The sequence below is a fragment of the Ascaphus truei genome, chromosome 7, assembly GCF_040206685.1.
Source record: "Ascaphus truei isolate aAscTru1 chromosome 7, aAscTru1.hap1, whole genome shotgun sequence".
Lineage (NCBI taxonomy): Eukaryota > Metazoa > Chordata > Amphibia > Anura > Ascaphidae > Ascaphus > Ascaphus truei.
In genome coordinates this window covers 28,028,721-28,046,273 of record NC_134489.1, presented here as the reverse complement: position 1 = coordinate 28,046,273, position 17,553 = coordinate 28,028,721, and the positions used below count along the sequence as shown (strand labels likewise).

Here is a 17,553-nt window from a genome sequence, read left to right as displayed (position 1 = left end):
AATCAATACATGGAGAACGAATTGACTGGCAGCTATACAGTTCTTTAGGTAATTAGAGATTGCCCACATGAAACTATTGAATTTAAAAAAAAAAAAAAAAATAAAAAAAAGACTGAACTGGAGCTTTAAACTATACTTGTTTATAATTTTTGCTTCAATTTAAGAATAATCAAACGTTGGTCATAGTGTTCAGGATAAAAGCCTTGGTGAGTAGAGCTGACAGGATTCTGTTTAAACATTTTACCAACAACCTGGTCATTGGAAGCATTGACTGTTTTGTATATCACAAGCAGAAGCTTTGTTATACCAGCGCATGTCAGAAACCTTTCACAAGCCTCGATTAAAATGCATGCATTGTGTTGAATAAATGTAAAATATATTTGCCTATATTTATGCTAAGTATTCTGGCTTCTAAAGGACTATCTCCAGAAAAACATTCTAAGACTTGGCTATTGATATAGATTTGATAGTGATGTTAAATTCATCTAATCTAGAATATTTCTCCAATTATATGAACAGTATGTGTCTATGTGAAGCCAGAGATATCAAGGATGGAGCAAGGAGAAAAGCCATGGGTAAGGGGACACAAGGAAACACTGGAGAAGTTAATACCTCCAAATACTGTAGCAGCATGGAGCGCGTCAGCATTTTTATTATACATCTACACATCTGGCATAATGGAGAAAGCTCTTGAATGATATATTTAATCTTTCAATTAATGTTTTAATTTATTGAAGAAGACAAGATAAGAAGTAAGATACTGTCAGGCAAAAAAACAAAAACGATCACAGCGGTTCTGAAGCCAAAACAGTATGGCCACATTGATAGTAAGTCTCAAAGAATGAGTACATGGTAGCACACCTTAACAGCAGGTAGCAAACCAAAAATGCACCCAATAAATTTGCTAAATAACTTCTTGCCTTTGTTTGGCTGTTGTCGAACAGAATGAGGGAGCGGGATACGTAATATGTAAAAAATCAGTTTGAGAAAAATATATAGCGTAGTATTGCTGATAAAAAAAATGTAGAGACCATGATCTTAATCTTCAAACATTATACTCACATAGATATGAGTAAATAGAGGATATCACACTAAAAACTCAGGTGTGTAGAAAGAATCCAGTGTTGTCTAAGATAACATCATAGGTAGGACGCTGTGTGGGTATACTTAAAGTGGAAGAGAGAGAGAGACACCATAAGCGCAGACTATCCGAACTCAATTTAATAAAATATTAGTTAAGCATAATCCCTCCAAAGTGCGCACTTACAATTAGCCAGCGGATTACAGATAGTTGTGTATTAACTGTAATTTCTTGAGTTTCTAGGAGTAAACAGATCTGTATCACGAGGGATTCTCTTGTCTTCTAGGTCAGTCACAAAGCACAAGAACGAGTATACGGATTCTACCCGGAACAGAGCCTGCACAGCATGAATAGGCAAGAGAGGTTTGCATTGGATTCACGTGTTGGCAACAGCAGTTATGTTGCCAAACAGAGGTGCTGATAGAGAGGAAAGAGAGGGAGGGGGAGAGGGGAAAGAAGGGTGGGGCGAGGGAGGGAAAAGGCAGGAGGGTGAGGGGGAGAAAAAAGAGGTAGGGAGAGGGGGGATAGAGAGAGGGGGGAGAAGAGGGGGAGAGAGTGGAAAGGAAGGAGGGGGAAAGTGAAGGGCGAGTGGGGAAGAGAGAAGGGGGTGAGAGGGAGAAAAGAGAGAGAGGGAATGAGAGAAAGTGGGGAGAGGGGGGGATAGAGAAACAAGGGGAATGGGAGCGAGAGGGTGTAAGAGATGTGTGCAGAGGTATGCAAATGGCGACCTTTTTAGGGTGAAATTAACATATGGCTTTGAGCCTGTCCATTTAAACAGCACAGCAAACAAAAATATAGAAAAACAACAAATACCTATCTCTTTGTAAGGGCTAACTTACTTCCCCAGTCACTCTCTGCAAGGCTGGGGGGGGGGGTCCCTTACCCACTTATCACCCCAAACTCTCAGTGGTACCTTAAAGCAGATGGCCCTTCAGGTCAGTGGTGTCTTGGTGTGCTTGAGGGTCCAGCTTCTGTCAGGTTCCTGGGTCCTCTGTGTCCAGGAAAAGAGGTCTGGTCCCATTGAGTCTTGTTGTCCTCCTGTGCATTCAAGACCCTTCTCCTTTATGTCAGCACACTTGTGTGCTGAGGAAAATCTCTCTCCTGTGTCTCACATGAGGCTTTTTACAGATCTCTCAGGTGGAGACTGGATAATTGAGTGGCTGCAACTAACCAGCCCCATGCTTGATTCAGAGCTTTAGGCAGCTTTATCCAAACCGGGATAAATCCCTGTTACAAAGGGAAACAAGGAAAGGGTAAAAGAGGATCTGAGAGTACCCACTGCCTACCTGCTGTCCTGGAGGATTGAGGAAGCTTGCCAGAGGCCTGTGGAGAGGACCTGCAGAGCTGAATGCTGGAGTGTGCCCATGGAGGTGTTTGTCCATTCCACGTGCTTACAACATGCCACGACAGGCATCTCCAAGGACACCTTCCAGCAGGCCCCCTCTGCAACACCTTACATGATGTCTCCTTTGCAGGATTTTCCGACAGGGGGACCGGGCCCCTTTACTCACCGGGCCCGGGACATGAGTCTCATCTTGCCCCCCCCCCTGTCGGCGGCCCTGCCCTCATTGTGCCTGGTATAGTTAATTCTGCTATGATGATGCCATTGGGGGCTCTGTACTGCCTGGCAGGTGGTAAAGAAGAGTTGATATTTTAGATGGGGGGTGAAGAGATGGTGGTCTCCTAACGCACCAAGATATATATGCCACATATAAATTAATAATGAATGATAAGCAACAGCAGGATATTTTGCACAATAAACAATACAGTGTTTCTTTTAAAATGTATCACTTTATTAAACTGAAACTAAATCAACAAATAATAATAATAACAATAAACATAAGATAGTACAAACAGTTATTGGTATTAGTGTTTGTAAGGTGTATGGGTGAGTCACATGTCTTATATTAAATAGTCCACTTGAGAGCCAAAATTAATGATTTGTTGGTTGTAAAAGTCCGGGGCAGCTCCAAATGCGGAGTGACCACCCTTAACCGGGCAGAATGCAAAAACAACAGAGTACGAGAAGAAACCTTCATGGTACAGTATAATAACAAGCAATAACCAGCTTATAGCCACCTACTCACAAACGTTGGTGTTAGATGATCTTGAGTGAAATTGCATCAAATAGGCACCATCATCGTGTGTGTGTGTGTGTGTGTGTGTGTGTGTGTGTGTGTGTGTGTGTGTGTGTGTGTGTGTGTGTGTGTGTGTGTGTGTGTGTGTGTGTGTGTGTGTGTGACTCCACCTCCACCTCTGGATGTTTGGCTGTCATCTTACATCACAGCAACAAGCAAACGTTAGCAAAAAAAAAAAGCTCTAATTGAAGGTCTTTGAAACTAAGAGCAGCACCTTGGGACATTTCTATATTCTTTGTATTAGGACCTTATCTCATATATTCATTTCAATATTGATCTTCAGTATTTAATTGGTAGACCAATAAACCCTCTCTATTTATAATATTATATTTTTGTTTGATATATGCACTCGTGTTGGACTTACTACTAGAGTAGCGCTATGATTTAAATCCCTTTCCCCCAGAATTGTTATGTCACATGCACCTCATTTGCGTCTCTGCTCCGGTAGAGGCCTGTAACTTACTGGTGTTCCGACGCGTTTTAAAAATAATTATCTTCCTCTGGGGATGAAACACATTTGGACACCAGCAAGATACAGACTTCTACCGGAGCAGACAACCAGATCAGGTCTCTGTGATGTCAGATGTCGACCGAACAACAAGATGTGGAGGTGGACTCACACAGAGGATGCCGGCACTTGTGTTGCTGCAGTTTGGTTTAAGGTTATCTAACACCAACGTTTGCGAGTAGGCGGTATAAGCTGGTTATTGTCTGATAAGTTATTTTAAACGTACTGTACTAAACCATGAAGGTTTCCTACGCGCTGTTCTTTTTGCATCCAGTTAGTATATCAATAGTTACTAAAACAATAAAAAATGCTGGTGTCTCATCTACATGCTTGGAATCCCCATGTAAGCTGCTCTAGATGTAAGGATAAAAGTCTCCAAAGTCTTTGGTGAATACTTAATGCAAAACTGCTACATAATCAGAAAATATCAAAATGAAATACACTTTACAGAGCATTAAGTAGAATGACACTCCTATAGTACTGTAACCTTCAAGGGTACTTTTAGCTGTAAGGCTGTCATGGGTAAAACCACACTGTACTAAAGTCTATATCAACTACCATGGGTAATCCTTTCACTGCTGCTAAACCCCACACAATCTAGGCAGATCCAGCACTGCAAGAGTTATTAGGAAATAAAAATGGACACCTCTGTTCCCTCAGTTGGATAACTTCTTAAAAGGTAGGACCAGCTATCTTTTTATTTATCTATGTGGTCTGCATAAACTCTCTACTGTGGCTCTACTATATTGCAGGAACTCAGTACGAGGATTGCGCTATAGCTGTAACCATGCACTGCTGTGATCTTGCAGCAAACGGTCTTATCTTCTTTCATGTAAAAGGAAGAAGTCACAGCTGAGAGAATTCTGTGATGTGGTGTTTGTAGCAATGGGAACAGTCATGGTACAGTACATCCCAGGACATACTTGAAAACGAGAGGTAACTCTCAATGTATTACGTCTTGGTAAAATATTTTATAAATAAATAAATAATCTGTACTTTAAATGTGCAATTCTGACCATATTAAAGAGAAGCCAGAGTGCTCAAGAGCTTTTCATTGGTTTCAAAGTCAAAGTTGATACCATCATTACAGTTATTATTAACTTGTACAGAAGCCCTGAACAAAATATGTACAATGGAAACAATAATTACCCAAATTATTACAAAATAAACTAGTTCACGACACTGGCATTCGAAATATTGGGATTAATATTGAGGTATCTCAAAAGGTTTACTCATACACAAACTGGATAATAATGCCTGTAATAAATCATAACTCTTAGATATAAATCCCTGAGCTATACATATTTAATAGATAACTAATGCACTATGGAATTAAGTACAATGTTTAAAATGTGCAGTACATTTTATGAAATGTATATAAATATATAATTTCATTCTAATTACAGTATTCTACTTCTTAAACTTTTATGAACATTCAGGTCAGGTCTAAATATAATAATATAGCACTTGGGCATAAATATACAGCCAAGTACTCCTGCACTGGAAGCCAGGATAGCAAATATCTCCACAGCCACCATGTATTTGCCTTTGGTGCTCAGATAAGCTGGGATGAAGGAAACCCACACACTGCAGAACACCAGCATGCTGAATGTAATATAATGAGCTTCGTTAAAGCGATCAGGTAACTTCCTTACTAGATAAGCAACAACGAAGCTGAAAAAAGCCAGGAAACCAATATAGCCAAGTGCAACGTAATATGCAAGAGCAGACCCTACATTACATTGTAATATGAGCTTCCCAACTTCAGTCTCTGTGTTTCTCTCTGGGAATGGAGGAGAGTGGATGAGCCACACTGTGCAGATCCCAACTTCCCCCAATGAGCAAAGTAGAACAATATAATTAGATGATCTTCCAGCCCATCTTCTGAACTTGCTCCCAGGCTTTGTAGATGTAAAGGCCACAAAAACTGTGATCGTTTTTGCCACAACAGATGAAACAGCCACTGTAAAAATGATACTGAAGGCAGCTTGTTGAACCAAACATGTCAACTTGACAGGCTGGCCAATGAATAATAAGGAGCAGAGGAAGGACAGCATAAGGGAGGTGAGGAGGGTGTAGCTGAGATCCCGGTTATTGGCTCTGACTATTGCCGTATCCCTGTGTATAATAAAGATCCCCAGCACTGCAGCAGTAATAGCACAAAAAATGAGCGTTAAAGACACCAAAGTCACTCCCAGTGAATCCTCAATGGACAGGAAATGGACAGTTCTCTGGACACAAGTGACTCTCAACTCATCTGGCCACTCATCTTCCGGGCACCGCAGGCAGTTTTCCATGTCTGAAGGAATTAATATTAAATGTGAATTGTGAATTTCAGTTGTCTCGCAGACATCAAAGAGAGAATATATACAAAGCAGATAACACAACATTTATCGTAATCACGTACAGGCATACCCCGCATTAACGTACGCAATGGGACCGGAGCATGTATGTAAAGCAAAAATGTACTTAAAGTGAAGCACTACCTTTTTCCCCACTTATCGATGCATGTACTGTACTGCAATCGTCATATACGTGCATAACTGATGTAAATAACGCATTTATAACAGGCTTTATAGTCTCCCCACTTGCGCTCAGCTTCGGTACAGGTAGGGAGCCGGTATTTCTGTTCAGGACGTGCTGACAGACGCATGCGTGAGCTGCCGTTTGCCTATTGGGCGATATGTCCTACTCGCGAGTGTACTTAAAGTGAATGTCCTTAAACCGGGGTATGCCTGTATTGAAGTGTAAAATAAAGAAAAGCAAACATCACTTTGTTAAAGTTGCAATCCGGCAAATTGGAGCTAAACAGCATATGAAAGAGTGGCCAATTTTAGGTATTAATCTATTTTTTCTTCAAAAAAATTAAAAGCCGTCTCACTTAAAAATCATTTTAGATGGAAGGTTTGCCACTGTATCAGATTTAGTCTATGGTTCATGTTTTTTCTCCTGCTTATCTCATATGGAGAAGGAGTGGCTTAGTGAGACACTGACTGACAATGAGCAGGGGAACCGGGGTTGGCTCCTTGTGACCTTGAGCAAGTTACTTTATCTCCCTGTGCCTCAGGCACAAAAACATAGATTGTAAGCTCCACAGGGTAGGGACCAGTGCCTGCAAAATGTCTCTGTAAAGCCCTATGTATAACTAGCAGCGCTATACAAGAGCTTGCTATTATTATTATTATTATTATTATACCCACAGTTTATTGGCTACCCCAAAGAAAAAAAGTGACATCATCACAATGAAATCAAAGCTTCATCTCATTCTGTCTGCCATGTTGTTCGATTCCAGGCAACAGGGACGTTGTACTTATAAGGGATTCAAGCAGCAACCCTGCATGCTCAATTATTATTATTAACATTATCCCATTGCAGTGGTTTTCAACCTTTTTTTGGTAAAGGAACCCCAGAATTCGATTGTGAAATTCTGGGGAACCCCAACCCCAGCCTGGGTAGCACCCCATCTCTCGCCCCCCACCCATCTCTCGCCCCCCCTTCTATACACACACTTACTCTCCCCCTCTCACTTACAGACACACACGCACACACTCACTTTAAGGGAGCTGCCGGCGCTGAGAGCGCATGCTCTTACCTGATCCTTGCCCTCCCTCCTGTCAGCCGGAAGTTGACGCGACTTTCGGTGCCAACAGGAGCAGGGAGAGGAAGGATAGCATTGACCGGGTGGCTGCTGCTGAGCTCAGGAGCCACCAGGTCACTGCTATGGGGACTGCCGCACCGCCGTGCCTGGAACAGCTGGGACAGTTTGCCAGCTCTCCCCCTCTGGTTGCCGCGGATCCCCTGAGAGGTGCTTGAGGATTCCCGGTTGAAATCACTGTCCCATTGACTTGAATGGGGTTTTTTTTTGCAGTAGCACAAAATCAGCGCTATTTTACTTTGCTATTAGTTCAATTTGGTCCCATGTGACATTCCACCTTTGAAACTCACTTTTTAAAGGCTGATCTACAGTTGTACTTATTGTGGCCCATACTTACTAAGCGATGCTATTCCACAAGATACTGATGAAAGGTCCATATGGGACCTGAAACATTGTCTTTCCACTGTTCTTGGCTATATACCACGGGTAAAAAAGGGAAAGGGAAGGGAAAGTGGGTGAACCCCTGCTCAGCTGAAATAAGAGTATTTAGTAATGTGGATAAGGTGCTGGACTGAGAATTGTATAAGCAATAAACCAAAAGCGAAAATAACTCAGTTTTGTATAGCACTCAAATATCACTAGTTGTGAATGTCAATATTAAAATAATCTTTATTCAAGTAAACTATATAAAATAAATGGTGCATAGAGTGGGATAAAAATTAAACATGACTAAATATGTCAAAAACTGGAACAATGCCAGTGGTAGCGGATCGCTACTTGTAAATAGACCCCTATTGTCGGTCTATATGGGTGGCAGTGTCTAGTTGCTTAATATCCTCACATTTAGAAGCTGAGGTTAGTGTGTATGAATGATTGTACTCCCCCCTGACCAGGGAGGGGAGTAAGATGGTGTAATGACCGCAGATCATTTATTTTATGTAGTTTATTTGAATAAAGATTATTTTAATATTGACATTCACAACTAGTGATGTTTGAGTGCTATACAAAACTGAGTTCTTTTCTCTTTTGGTTTACCACTGTTCTTGGCTGTCACATGAAATGGAGAATTGCATTATGAACTTGTGAGTAGAGCTCTACTTTGTATCTCTGTCTTTGAGGAGACCTGCACTTTGAAGAAATAGTTTGTCTGTGTTGTGCTGGCTGCACAAGCTGGAGTCTCCTCGCCTGAGGCTGTTTCCCCACACTGTGGAATTCCACAAGATACCTCATGGCTCATTCCCCTAAATTGTCTCTAAGGTGTCCACCTGTCTCACAAGTTGTTTTTTGAATAGCAACATGTAGTAATTATGGGCCTGTATGCCTTTAATGAACATACAGTGTAATAATGTACATGTTTTTTCACATACCAGTCATGTTAGAGATCTCCCCTTCTGAGCAGGGGACGCAGTCATAACAACAGGCAGGTTTCCCCCTCTGAGGTGCTTTTCTGTACCCAGGGTAACAATTCGCAATACACACAGACTGAGGAGTCTAATAAAGATAATTAAAAGTGGCACTTACTGTAGAATACAAATGCAGGAAAAATCTAATTGGCTCAAATTCTGCTATACATTTTACTTAATGTCTTCCATCTAAAAAAATTAATTGTGGCTTGAAAATACGGTGACGTTGTAAAAAGCTGACTGGTCCTGAAGAAATTACGTTTTGTTGCAAGTTTTTTTAACTTTTTTTTTAATGGATAAAGAGCAAAAAAAAAAAAAAAAGAGAACAAAATTCCAGTTTATAGTCCTTGATCCCTTGGTAGTAATCCTTTATGAAGGTCCCCTTTATAAAGGACCACTATCAAGGGATCGAGCGCTAAAAACTAGGACCTATATTCTCCTCCGTTTGCTACAGTATATTCAATTATCCCAGGCAGCACCTCCCTTAAACTCTGAAACTGTGAAAGTAATAGGCAGAGCGAGGGGACTCCACCCCAGTTTCTCAAAGAAAAGTGATCAAACGTAACAGTATAAAAGAGCTTTAAGAGACACACGGACCTCTTTGGTTTTCAAAAGCTCTGGTGTATACATGTGAAAAAGACTCCTGTAAGATTTGAAAAGCTCTGTGCACACTATTACATCTACATTATGTATAACTCTCTTCTTGCTATGTTAAAATGTAATATATTCTACAACTAATTGGTACTCTATACTTAAAGATTAAGGGGGAGATTTACTAACCAACCACACCCCTTCTTCCAGTGCCACAAGATACCTTCCGGCTACAGTGTATTTACAAAGCGGATGGAAGGTGTTGGTAGACATGATGCATCTCCAGTAGACCCCTTTTGGAATATGTATTCCGACTTCCAAAGAAGACTTATTTGAGCATCCTATATGAAAATCAGCTCATTTTAATGTAAAAGGATATTGACTAAGTGGTGGTAACTAGTCTGCCACCCCCAAAATGTGCCTTTCAGACCTCCTGCTTGCAGACGCTTTGGAAGAGCTACACTGCCTTCCCTACTGAAGATGCCAGGTATTATATGGATTGGTCATACCCAATTGGCAATGTATCTCATTAACCCCTTGGCTGTCATGGCATGGCTACTTCTGTTGCTCAGGGGTTAATTCATTGAACACTTTCTATCAAATATGCCAGCTATATACTAGAATTCAATATATAACTGGCATCTTCAGTAGTTCTTCCAAAGCATCGTTTTTAAGCAGGTTGTGAAGAAGATGCCTTATTCGAATACATTTCCAGAAGATGTGATATGTATTATGTAAGAAGGCTTAGTAAATATATGCTGGTATGGCTTCCTGCAGAGCGCCTTGGAGTGCCTTACCAATGCAGTCTGGATCCCTGGTTAGTAAATGTCACCCTAGGTATGCATAGGATATTGTGCATAAGAACAATGTACATTTATTGGTGATGTTCTTTATAAGAATCTCCATGGTACTATTCAGGCTACACTTTCCAGCACTTACAGTAGCATTGCTACTTACCTCTCTGATGTTTGGTCCCCAACTGATGTTACTTTCATTGATGATCAATTGTTGTCCCTTTGGAGCAGAGGAGAGATACTGTCCCACGTGGACACTTTTTAATATTCCACCAGGATAGGTCAAAATATTTAACAAATCTAGGTGCCCTGGTGTGCGTCCCTTCTCATCAAAGAAAATCTCATCTCCAGAAGATGTTTTAAAATGCACATTTTTTAAATAATGTGTCAGCTGAATGGATGAAGAGATGCAATGCAGTATTAATACAAATAGATCAGGGAAGAACAAGAAACAATATAAACAGAAACGATAATACAAATATAGGGAGACAGTTCAGAGATTAATTGTCCAAAATGGATTACGTACATGGAAAAAAAGGACAATTACTGTATGCCTCGTAATAATATCATGTAAAACTTAATATCACTTGTTGGGGCCACTGGAGTGGTCAGTCCTAAGAGTCTCCAGGACATACACAAAAAGTACTGTATTGAGACATTCATTTTTTATGTAGCACCGGCGATGTATACAGTATCTTGCCGTGGAGGGGCCATACTATTGGTATGTGTGCTGACAGGAAGGTGCATTTATTAGTATTTCCATGCTATTGAAATTAGAGATGGGTGGTTCAGCATCCCCTGATTCTGACCCCTTTGAAATGTAGGACTCAGGAGGAGGAGGTGGTGGATATAGAGGGGAAAAGTGTTATTTTTTATTTATCTTTCTCCACACTGTATAAATAGGATAGGATGACAGCCCAGAGGTTACACACAGCTGCATTAACAAAATGATAGGGAGACTTCATCTCAGTCATGCATTAAACATGGAGAAGACAGAGCCAATGCAGAGAGCCACCGTCTTCCCACCAGGTTCCCATCCTGGATCCAATGGGTCCTACACTGCCTGTGCAAGAGAGCCTTTTCATCAGGCCCCCATCAACTAAACAGTGCACACCCACCAGGCCTATATTTCTGATCACCTCAAGGAGTGCCCGCCCCCATAATCATTGCACTAAGTATTCTACACTGTGTGTGTAAGGAAGGCATTTGTTGTATTATCACTAGGGTGACCAGATTTTCAAAAGTAGGAACTGGAACACATCCAAAAATTATTTATAAAACAAATTAGATCCATTAAAATAAATATTATAGGGGCGCATGATTCCTAAGCGGAAGCCTAGCACACAGGCTCCTCTGCATTAAGGTCTTAAAGTAAAATAAATTAACTATAAACTCAAAAATTGTGGCTGAAAAAAGAAGATCAACATATAAACTAGTGGAGATGGCCCCCAAAACTACAACAACTGATCTTGGAGAATACTTCAGGAGATATGAAAGCTCCTGCACATCGCAGATAAACGGATCCAGACACGAGGGAAGGTTAAAGCTCTGAATCGGCGGGAGACCCAACAGACCGAGGTGTAAACTCTGCAAAAAGAGATATCTTTGGCTTATTTGGAACTATAAAGGAACTTCTGCACTCCAAACTACAAAAAGCTCTCCAGGAGATAAAAATAGATGTTGCATCTCTGGGAGGGAGAATGGACATCTTGGAAAGAAAATTAGATGATACCATAAAAGCATTAAACTAGAAAGATCAACACTTCTCAAACATGCAAACACAGATAAATGAACTAAAAGAGGCAAGAGGATGCTGAAAACCGGGTCGGAGGAACAATTTAAGAATAAGAGGGATCCCCAAGACAGTCTTGGAACCAGAGGAGTTTGTGACAAGATGGCGGACTGACTCCTATCATAGAGAACAAAGGCTGAACTGACGCTGGATCGCTGCCACAGAGCACTGAGATCCAAAACCTCCACCGGGTGAAAAACCCAGACGTCATATTGAGGTTTCATTTTTTTTAATTAAACAAGCCTGCATGAATGCGGGGAGAGGACACTATGATCTGAACTTTTAAACCTTCCCACTACAAATCTTTCAGGACCTGGCCCCTCCAACCCTCATTAGAAGGCACAATTTAGCCCTGGTAACATCAGTCCTAAATGACAAAGGCATCCAGAACTGCTGCACCTTCCGTTTAGACGTAATCATTAAAAACGCATCATCCTTTACCATCAAAGACCCACAAGACGGTCAAGAATTTCTACGTCGCCTGGGAGTTACTGCGATGACATCAGCACTGAATTCAGAGGCACCAGATAGGCCCAGGGCAGAATGGTCATCCCCAAAGGAAAACAGAAGACCATAGACCCAGGAATAAGCATGACACAACCGAAAATTCAGGGAGCCAATTGGAGATTCAATGAGTCGATAATAAACATTCCTGAGATAATGCAGGAGATTGGAAATGAAATTGACCAATACTTCCAAACCAACGTAGGAAGCGTAATCTCCTTGACAACTCTTTGGGTGGCCCATAAGGCCACGATTAGAGGCAGACTCATTAGTATAGCTGCAGAAAGGAAAAAGCCAGATTAGAAAAAATAAATAAGGCCCAGACAAAAGCACACACTATGACTATAGAACATAAAAACGATGGTAGAGAGGAGACCCTGAAAAGTTACAGGAAGCTAGAGCAGAACTTAACCTCTACTTAACTACCGAAGCTCAAAAAACCCTAAAATGGACAAAGAGAAAATACTTTGAAAAGGCCAACAAGCCGGACTCAATGTTGGGTGCAAAATTAAGAAATAGACAACCTCACAGCAATGTTTATGCCATAAAAATAAAAACAGGAGTTTCCACGTCCAACCCCCAAAAAATAGCCAAGAAATTTTATACCAAACTTTGATAGGAACAAAGTGAACCATACTGCCAAATATGAGCAATCCTTGAATGAGTATCTATCCTCAGCAGGATTACCTAAATTAATGAAGGCATGCAAAGCTAGGCTAGGCAAAAAATGTACAATGGCGGAACTGGTAGAGGTGATTAAAAATGTTCAATCATCAAAAGCCCCAGGTCCAGGTGGCTTCTCGAATATATTATAAAAAATTTACAACAATCTTAGCACCTCATCTATTAAATCTATTTAACTCGATATTCCTAGATTTATACTTCCCCACAAACATGCTTCAAGCGACTATATTGTAACGAGTGCTCGCCACAAACTGGATTGAATCACAAGGCCGAGGTGGGCATATAGAAACACCGACCTGGAGCCGCGAAGTCGCGTCTGGAATGCAGATTCATAGTCGTTGGTATCCGGGTCAGGGTTGGAGAAGTGAGGAACGTAAATAGACTCGCCGTGGTTGGAGGTAGGAGAGAGTATGGATAGTTGGGAGCACTAGCCGAAGTCGAGGGTTGGAGAGAGTCAGTTGGTCATAGACAGGAGCCAGGGTTCAGGTAAGAAACTGCAAGACAAGGTACAGCAAATTAAAGAAGAAAAAGGCACAGCAAGGCAAGGCAGAACAGGAAAAACAGAGTGCTTGCGACCAGCACAACGTCACAAGTAAAATACTATTATGCTCAGCCGATTTGCAGAGGCAATTACTGAGCCTATAAAGCAGGAACAGTCAATCGCTGAAGTTCTGGCACAGCAGAAGCTGCTACTATAATCAGAGCCCTGATTCGTTGTTGAACATCCAAGAAAAGGAGAGATGGAGCACAGCTGAAGATAAATAAACTGCTTGGGAGAGTGGGACCCAGGTAAAAAAAGTATTGTTTAATGGATCAGTGCAAAGTTACAAAAAACGGAGCCCTCAGACCCCCACCAACATGTTTCGAGCTAGTAGCTCTTTCTCAAGGTGCATAGTGAACCCTGTGCCCCAACCTTCAGGGAACAATGCTGTATTCATGATATGAATTCTATCTTAGAAGATAATGAGAGATCTGATATTGTTGATTTAACCAATGTGTTTGGTAGAGAACAGTCAGGTTTGAGAAAAAAATCTGTATTTTTCCCAGCCCATATGAAAGGACACTATTTAATGACCTTCGAAAAACTCGTTGAGAGGGACTTGGCCCTGCTCTCCAGGGGGTACACTTTCGATCTGTCCCCCCTGCATAGCAGAGTCAACAATCTCAGCGAGTCAGAGAAAAATGCTTTACACAAACTAAAATTGAACAAAAATTTGATTATCAAAATGGCAGACAAGGGGGAGCAGTAGTGGTGCAGAGTAGAACACAATATAGGGACGAGGCTATTCGTCAACTAATGGATCTATCTTCTTACTCTGTTCTACGTGGGGATCCAACTCAAGTGTTCTTAAAACAACTAAAAACCCTCCTAGATGAGGGATTTTACTTAGGAGTTATTGATCACAAAGAGTGAATTCTTGTACAAGGCACAACCCATCATTCCCGTCTTCCACCATCTCCCAAAGGTCCATAAAACTTTGGTCTCCCCTCCTGGGAGGCCAATAGTTTCTAGTATTGGATCTTTGGGAGATGGTGTCTCTAGATACAAAGATCATTATTTGCAGAAATTTGTACATTCTTTGCCGTCTTACATCAGAGACAGTAATGACCTTCTGGAACAAGTTACCAAAGTTATATGGAAGGGAGGTTACATCTGGGTCACACTGGATGTGACCTCCCTATACACCATCATAGAACATGACCATGGGATGGCAGCTGTCAGACATTATTTAGATCACTCTACACTGTCACTAACTCAAAACACTTTCATTTTGGATTGCATTTATTTTCTGTTGACTCACAATTATTTTTTGTTTGATGGGTCTTTTTACTTCCAAACACGTGGAACCGCGATGGGTACCAGCTTTGCTCCCTCCTACGCCAACCTGTTCTTAGGTTGGTGGGAGTCGGTCCACGTGTTTGGAGCTGACAATCCCTATCGACACTTTATCACTTTTTATAGGCGGTTTATAGATGATTTAATTTTTATTTGGGACGGAGGGGTTGATTCACTTTTATTATTTATAGATCATCTTAACACAAATAATTTCAACTTAAAATTCACGTACACATATGATTTTCATCATATTCAATATCTGGATTTACTGTTATTTATAAATATGGATATGATGATCTGTTCTGATGTACACATTAAGGAAAATTCACGTAACACTTACTTGAGAGCTGACAGCTGCCATCCTAGGTCTCTTCTTAATTCTATCCCAAAAGGACAATTAATACGATTGCGACGAATATGTACTAATCATGAAGATTTCCTAATACGATCTCATGAACTCCTAAATAGATTTGAAAAAAGAGGATATTCCAAATATGCTCTCCAGAGGTCATTCGAGGAAGTGGCGGCAATGAATAGGGTTGATCTTTTGGACAAACAAAGAGTAAGAAAAACTAACAAAGATACAAACTCATGGGATAAGGGTGGTCCTGTTTTTGTGACTCAGCATAACACACAAGTTAAAGCAATAAAAAATATAGTGAAAAAACACTGGAATGTCTTGTCAGCTGACCCTTTACTCAAAAAAGTGCACTCTGAGGGCCCACGCTTTGTTTTCAAAAAGGCCAAGACCATAGCGAACTATGTGTCTAGAAGCCTGTTCACCTCCACGTGCAACACACAAAGGGAAAATCTCCCAAAGGGATGCTTTAAATGCTTAAATTGTATCTCGTGTGGCCACATGGAACCCTCATCCTATTTTACATCTTTCAACACGGGACAAAAATTCCCTATCACCTCATTCATTAACTGTAATGCCACATTCATAGTCTATCTTTTGGACTGTGGATGTGGCAAACAATATGTTGGACGCACATCACGTGCATTGAAAACAAGGTTGAGGGAGCACATAAGATTAATTAGATTGGGGGATTTAACCCATCCTGTATCCCATCATTTTTCAACATGTAAACAGGGAGATCTAAAACAACTCAAATACAGAGGAATAGAACACATACCTAAACCTTTAAGGGGAGGCAACAGATTAGAGACACTAGACAAAAGAGAACTTTTATGGATATTCACCTTAAATACAAGAATACCGTATGGTCTGAATACAGAGTGGGATCTGGGCCCATTTCTATCGTAATCCCTTCCTTGTGTAATTCCCTTCATTAAGAATTAAACATATAAGCTTAATATACTGTATGTTTCAATTAACGAATGGGTAAATATGCATAACGAATGGGTAAATATGCATATGTGCTCTTGATAATATTGGTCCTTGTCATGTACAATTGCTTTTCCTGATGTATGAGTCTCATTCCCGAATCTGGCATGAAAGATTTAACCCTTATTATTTTCTGTCTTTATGGATGTATTACTCTTTTATCCCAGTCAGAATTCTTTATTATGTCTAATTTCATTAAGGATATCTTTATGGACACTATTTGACAATGTATTAGACATACATGTATAGACATAGTGAAGAATTTGGTAGACTTTAATAGACTGCAAATAAAAATGAAAATATATTTAAAAAGGGAACAATTTGTGCATATACATGCACATCATCCTCAGTTTCTTGTGCATCTTTACATTCACATAAGGTGAATTATGGTTAATGACACTCTATTATTACACATTTATATGAAAAAGAAATAAAGTAGATTCATATCTATTGAGTGTTGTTCCAATAACTTTCACACAAGATGCTTGTTTTATATATATTTTTTAATCGTTTGTTATCAATTATTAGTTTGTTACAATTACTGTTTTCATGATTATAACTTCTTCATTATCAGTAATACTTACTGTTGCTCGCGAATCCCCTTTTAAATTAGTGTTGAATAAAGTTTTTTTAGACCATTCGGTCGTCATAGAGTAATAAAGTTGTGTAGGATTCAATTGAGCATTTTAACAATAGACGAAATGATCGATAAAGTTTTGTTGACAAATAAAGTTTTGTTTATACTCAAATGACGCGCCGACGTCACCAGTCCAGGCAACGCATGGCGCGTCACTCGTGACGTGTTCCCTGCGACGGATGGATGGTGGCAAATGGCGGGAAATTAGAGTATATTAGGTAAGTAAGCACTAGGCATCACTATGCACCTTGAGAAAGAGCTACTAGCTCGAAACATGTTGGTGGGGGTCTGAGGGCTCCGTTTTTTGTAACTTTGCACTGATCCATTAAACAATACTTTTTTACCTGGGTCCCACTCTCCCAAGCAGTTTATTTATCTTCAGCTGTGCTCCATCTCTCCTTTTCTTGGATGTTTGATCATTGTGGAGTAACGGCAGCACGCACCCACGGAGGAAATTCCACTGAAGACCACACAAATGTGAGTTGTTCCAACCTACTTACCTGAATTATCTATACTTGCCCAACCGATGTCTATGTCTGGTCACTAGCCAGTGAAGGTCCCACATCATTCCAGTGGGATCTTTTCCAGCTATTCGGTACCTAGTGGAAGTGGTTTCATTTCAGGGTTGGAGTTTTTGGTCT

At 40.6% G+C, this 17,553-nt stretch overlaps 1 protein-coding gene across 2 annotated transcripts; it reads right to left on the bottom strand.

Annotated features, from left to right (window-relative positions):
- Nucleotides 1–2,852: 2,852 nt before the first annotated feature.
- Nucleotides 2,853–10,493, bottom strand: LOC142498875 (vomeronasal type-2 receptor 26-like). Of its 2 annotated transcripts, none has more exons than XM_075607499.1 (2): nt 10,274–10,493; nt 2,853–6,026 (listed from the first exon to the last, which is right to left on the bottom strand). In XM_075607499.1, exon 2 carries the CDS (start codon nt 6,022–6,024, stop codon nt 5,128–5,130), a length of 897 nt encoding a protein of 298 aa, XP_075463614.1. In that variant the 5' UTR covers nt 6,025–6,026; nt 10,274–10,493; the 3' UTR covers nt 2,853–5,127. The 2 variants fall into 2 exon arrangements, with proteins under 2 accessions (XP_075463614.1, XP_075463613.1); XM_075607498.1 differs by lacking the exon at nt 10,274–10,493 and adding an exon at nt 8,690–8,946.
- Nucleotides 10,494–17,553: the final 7,060 nt, after the last annotated feature.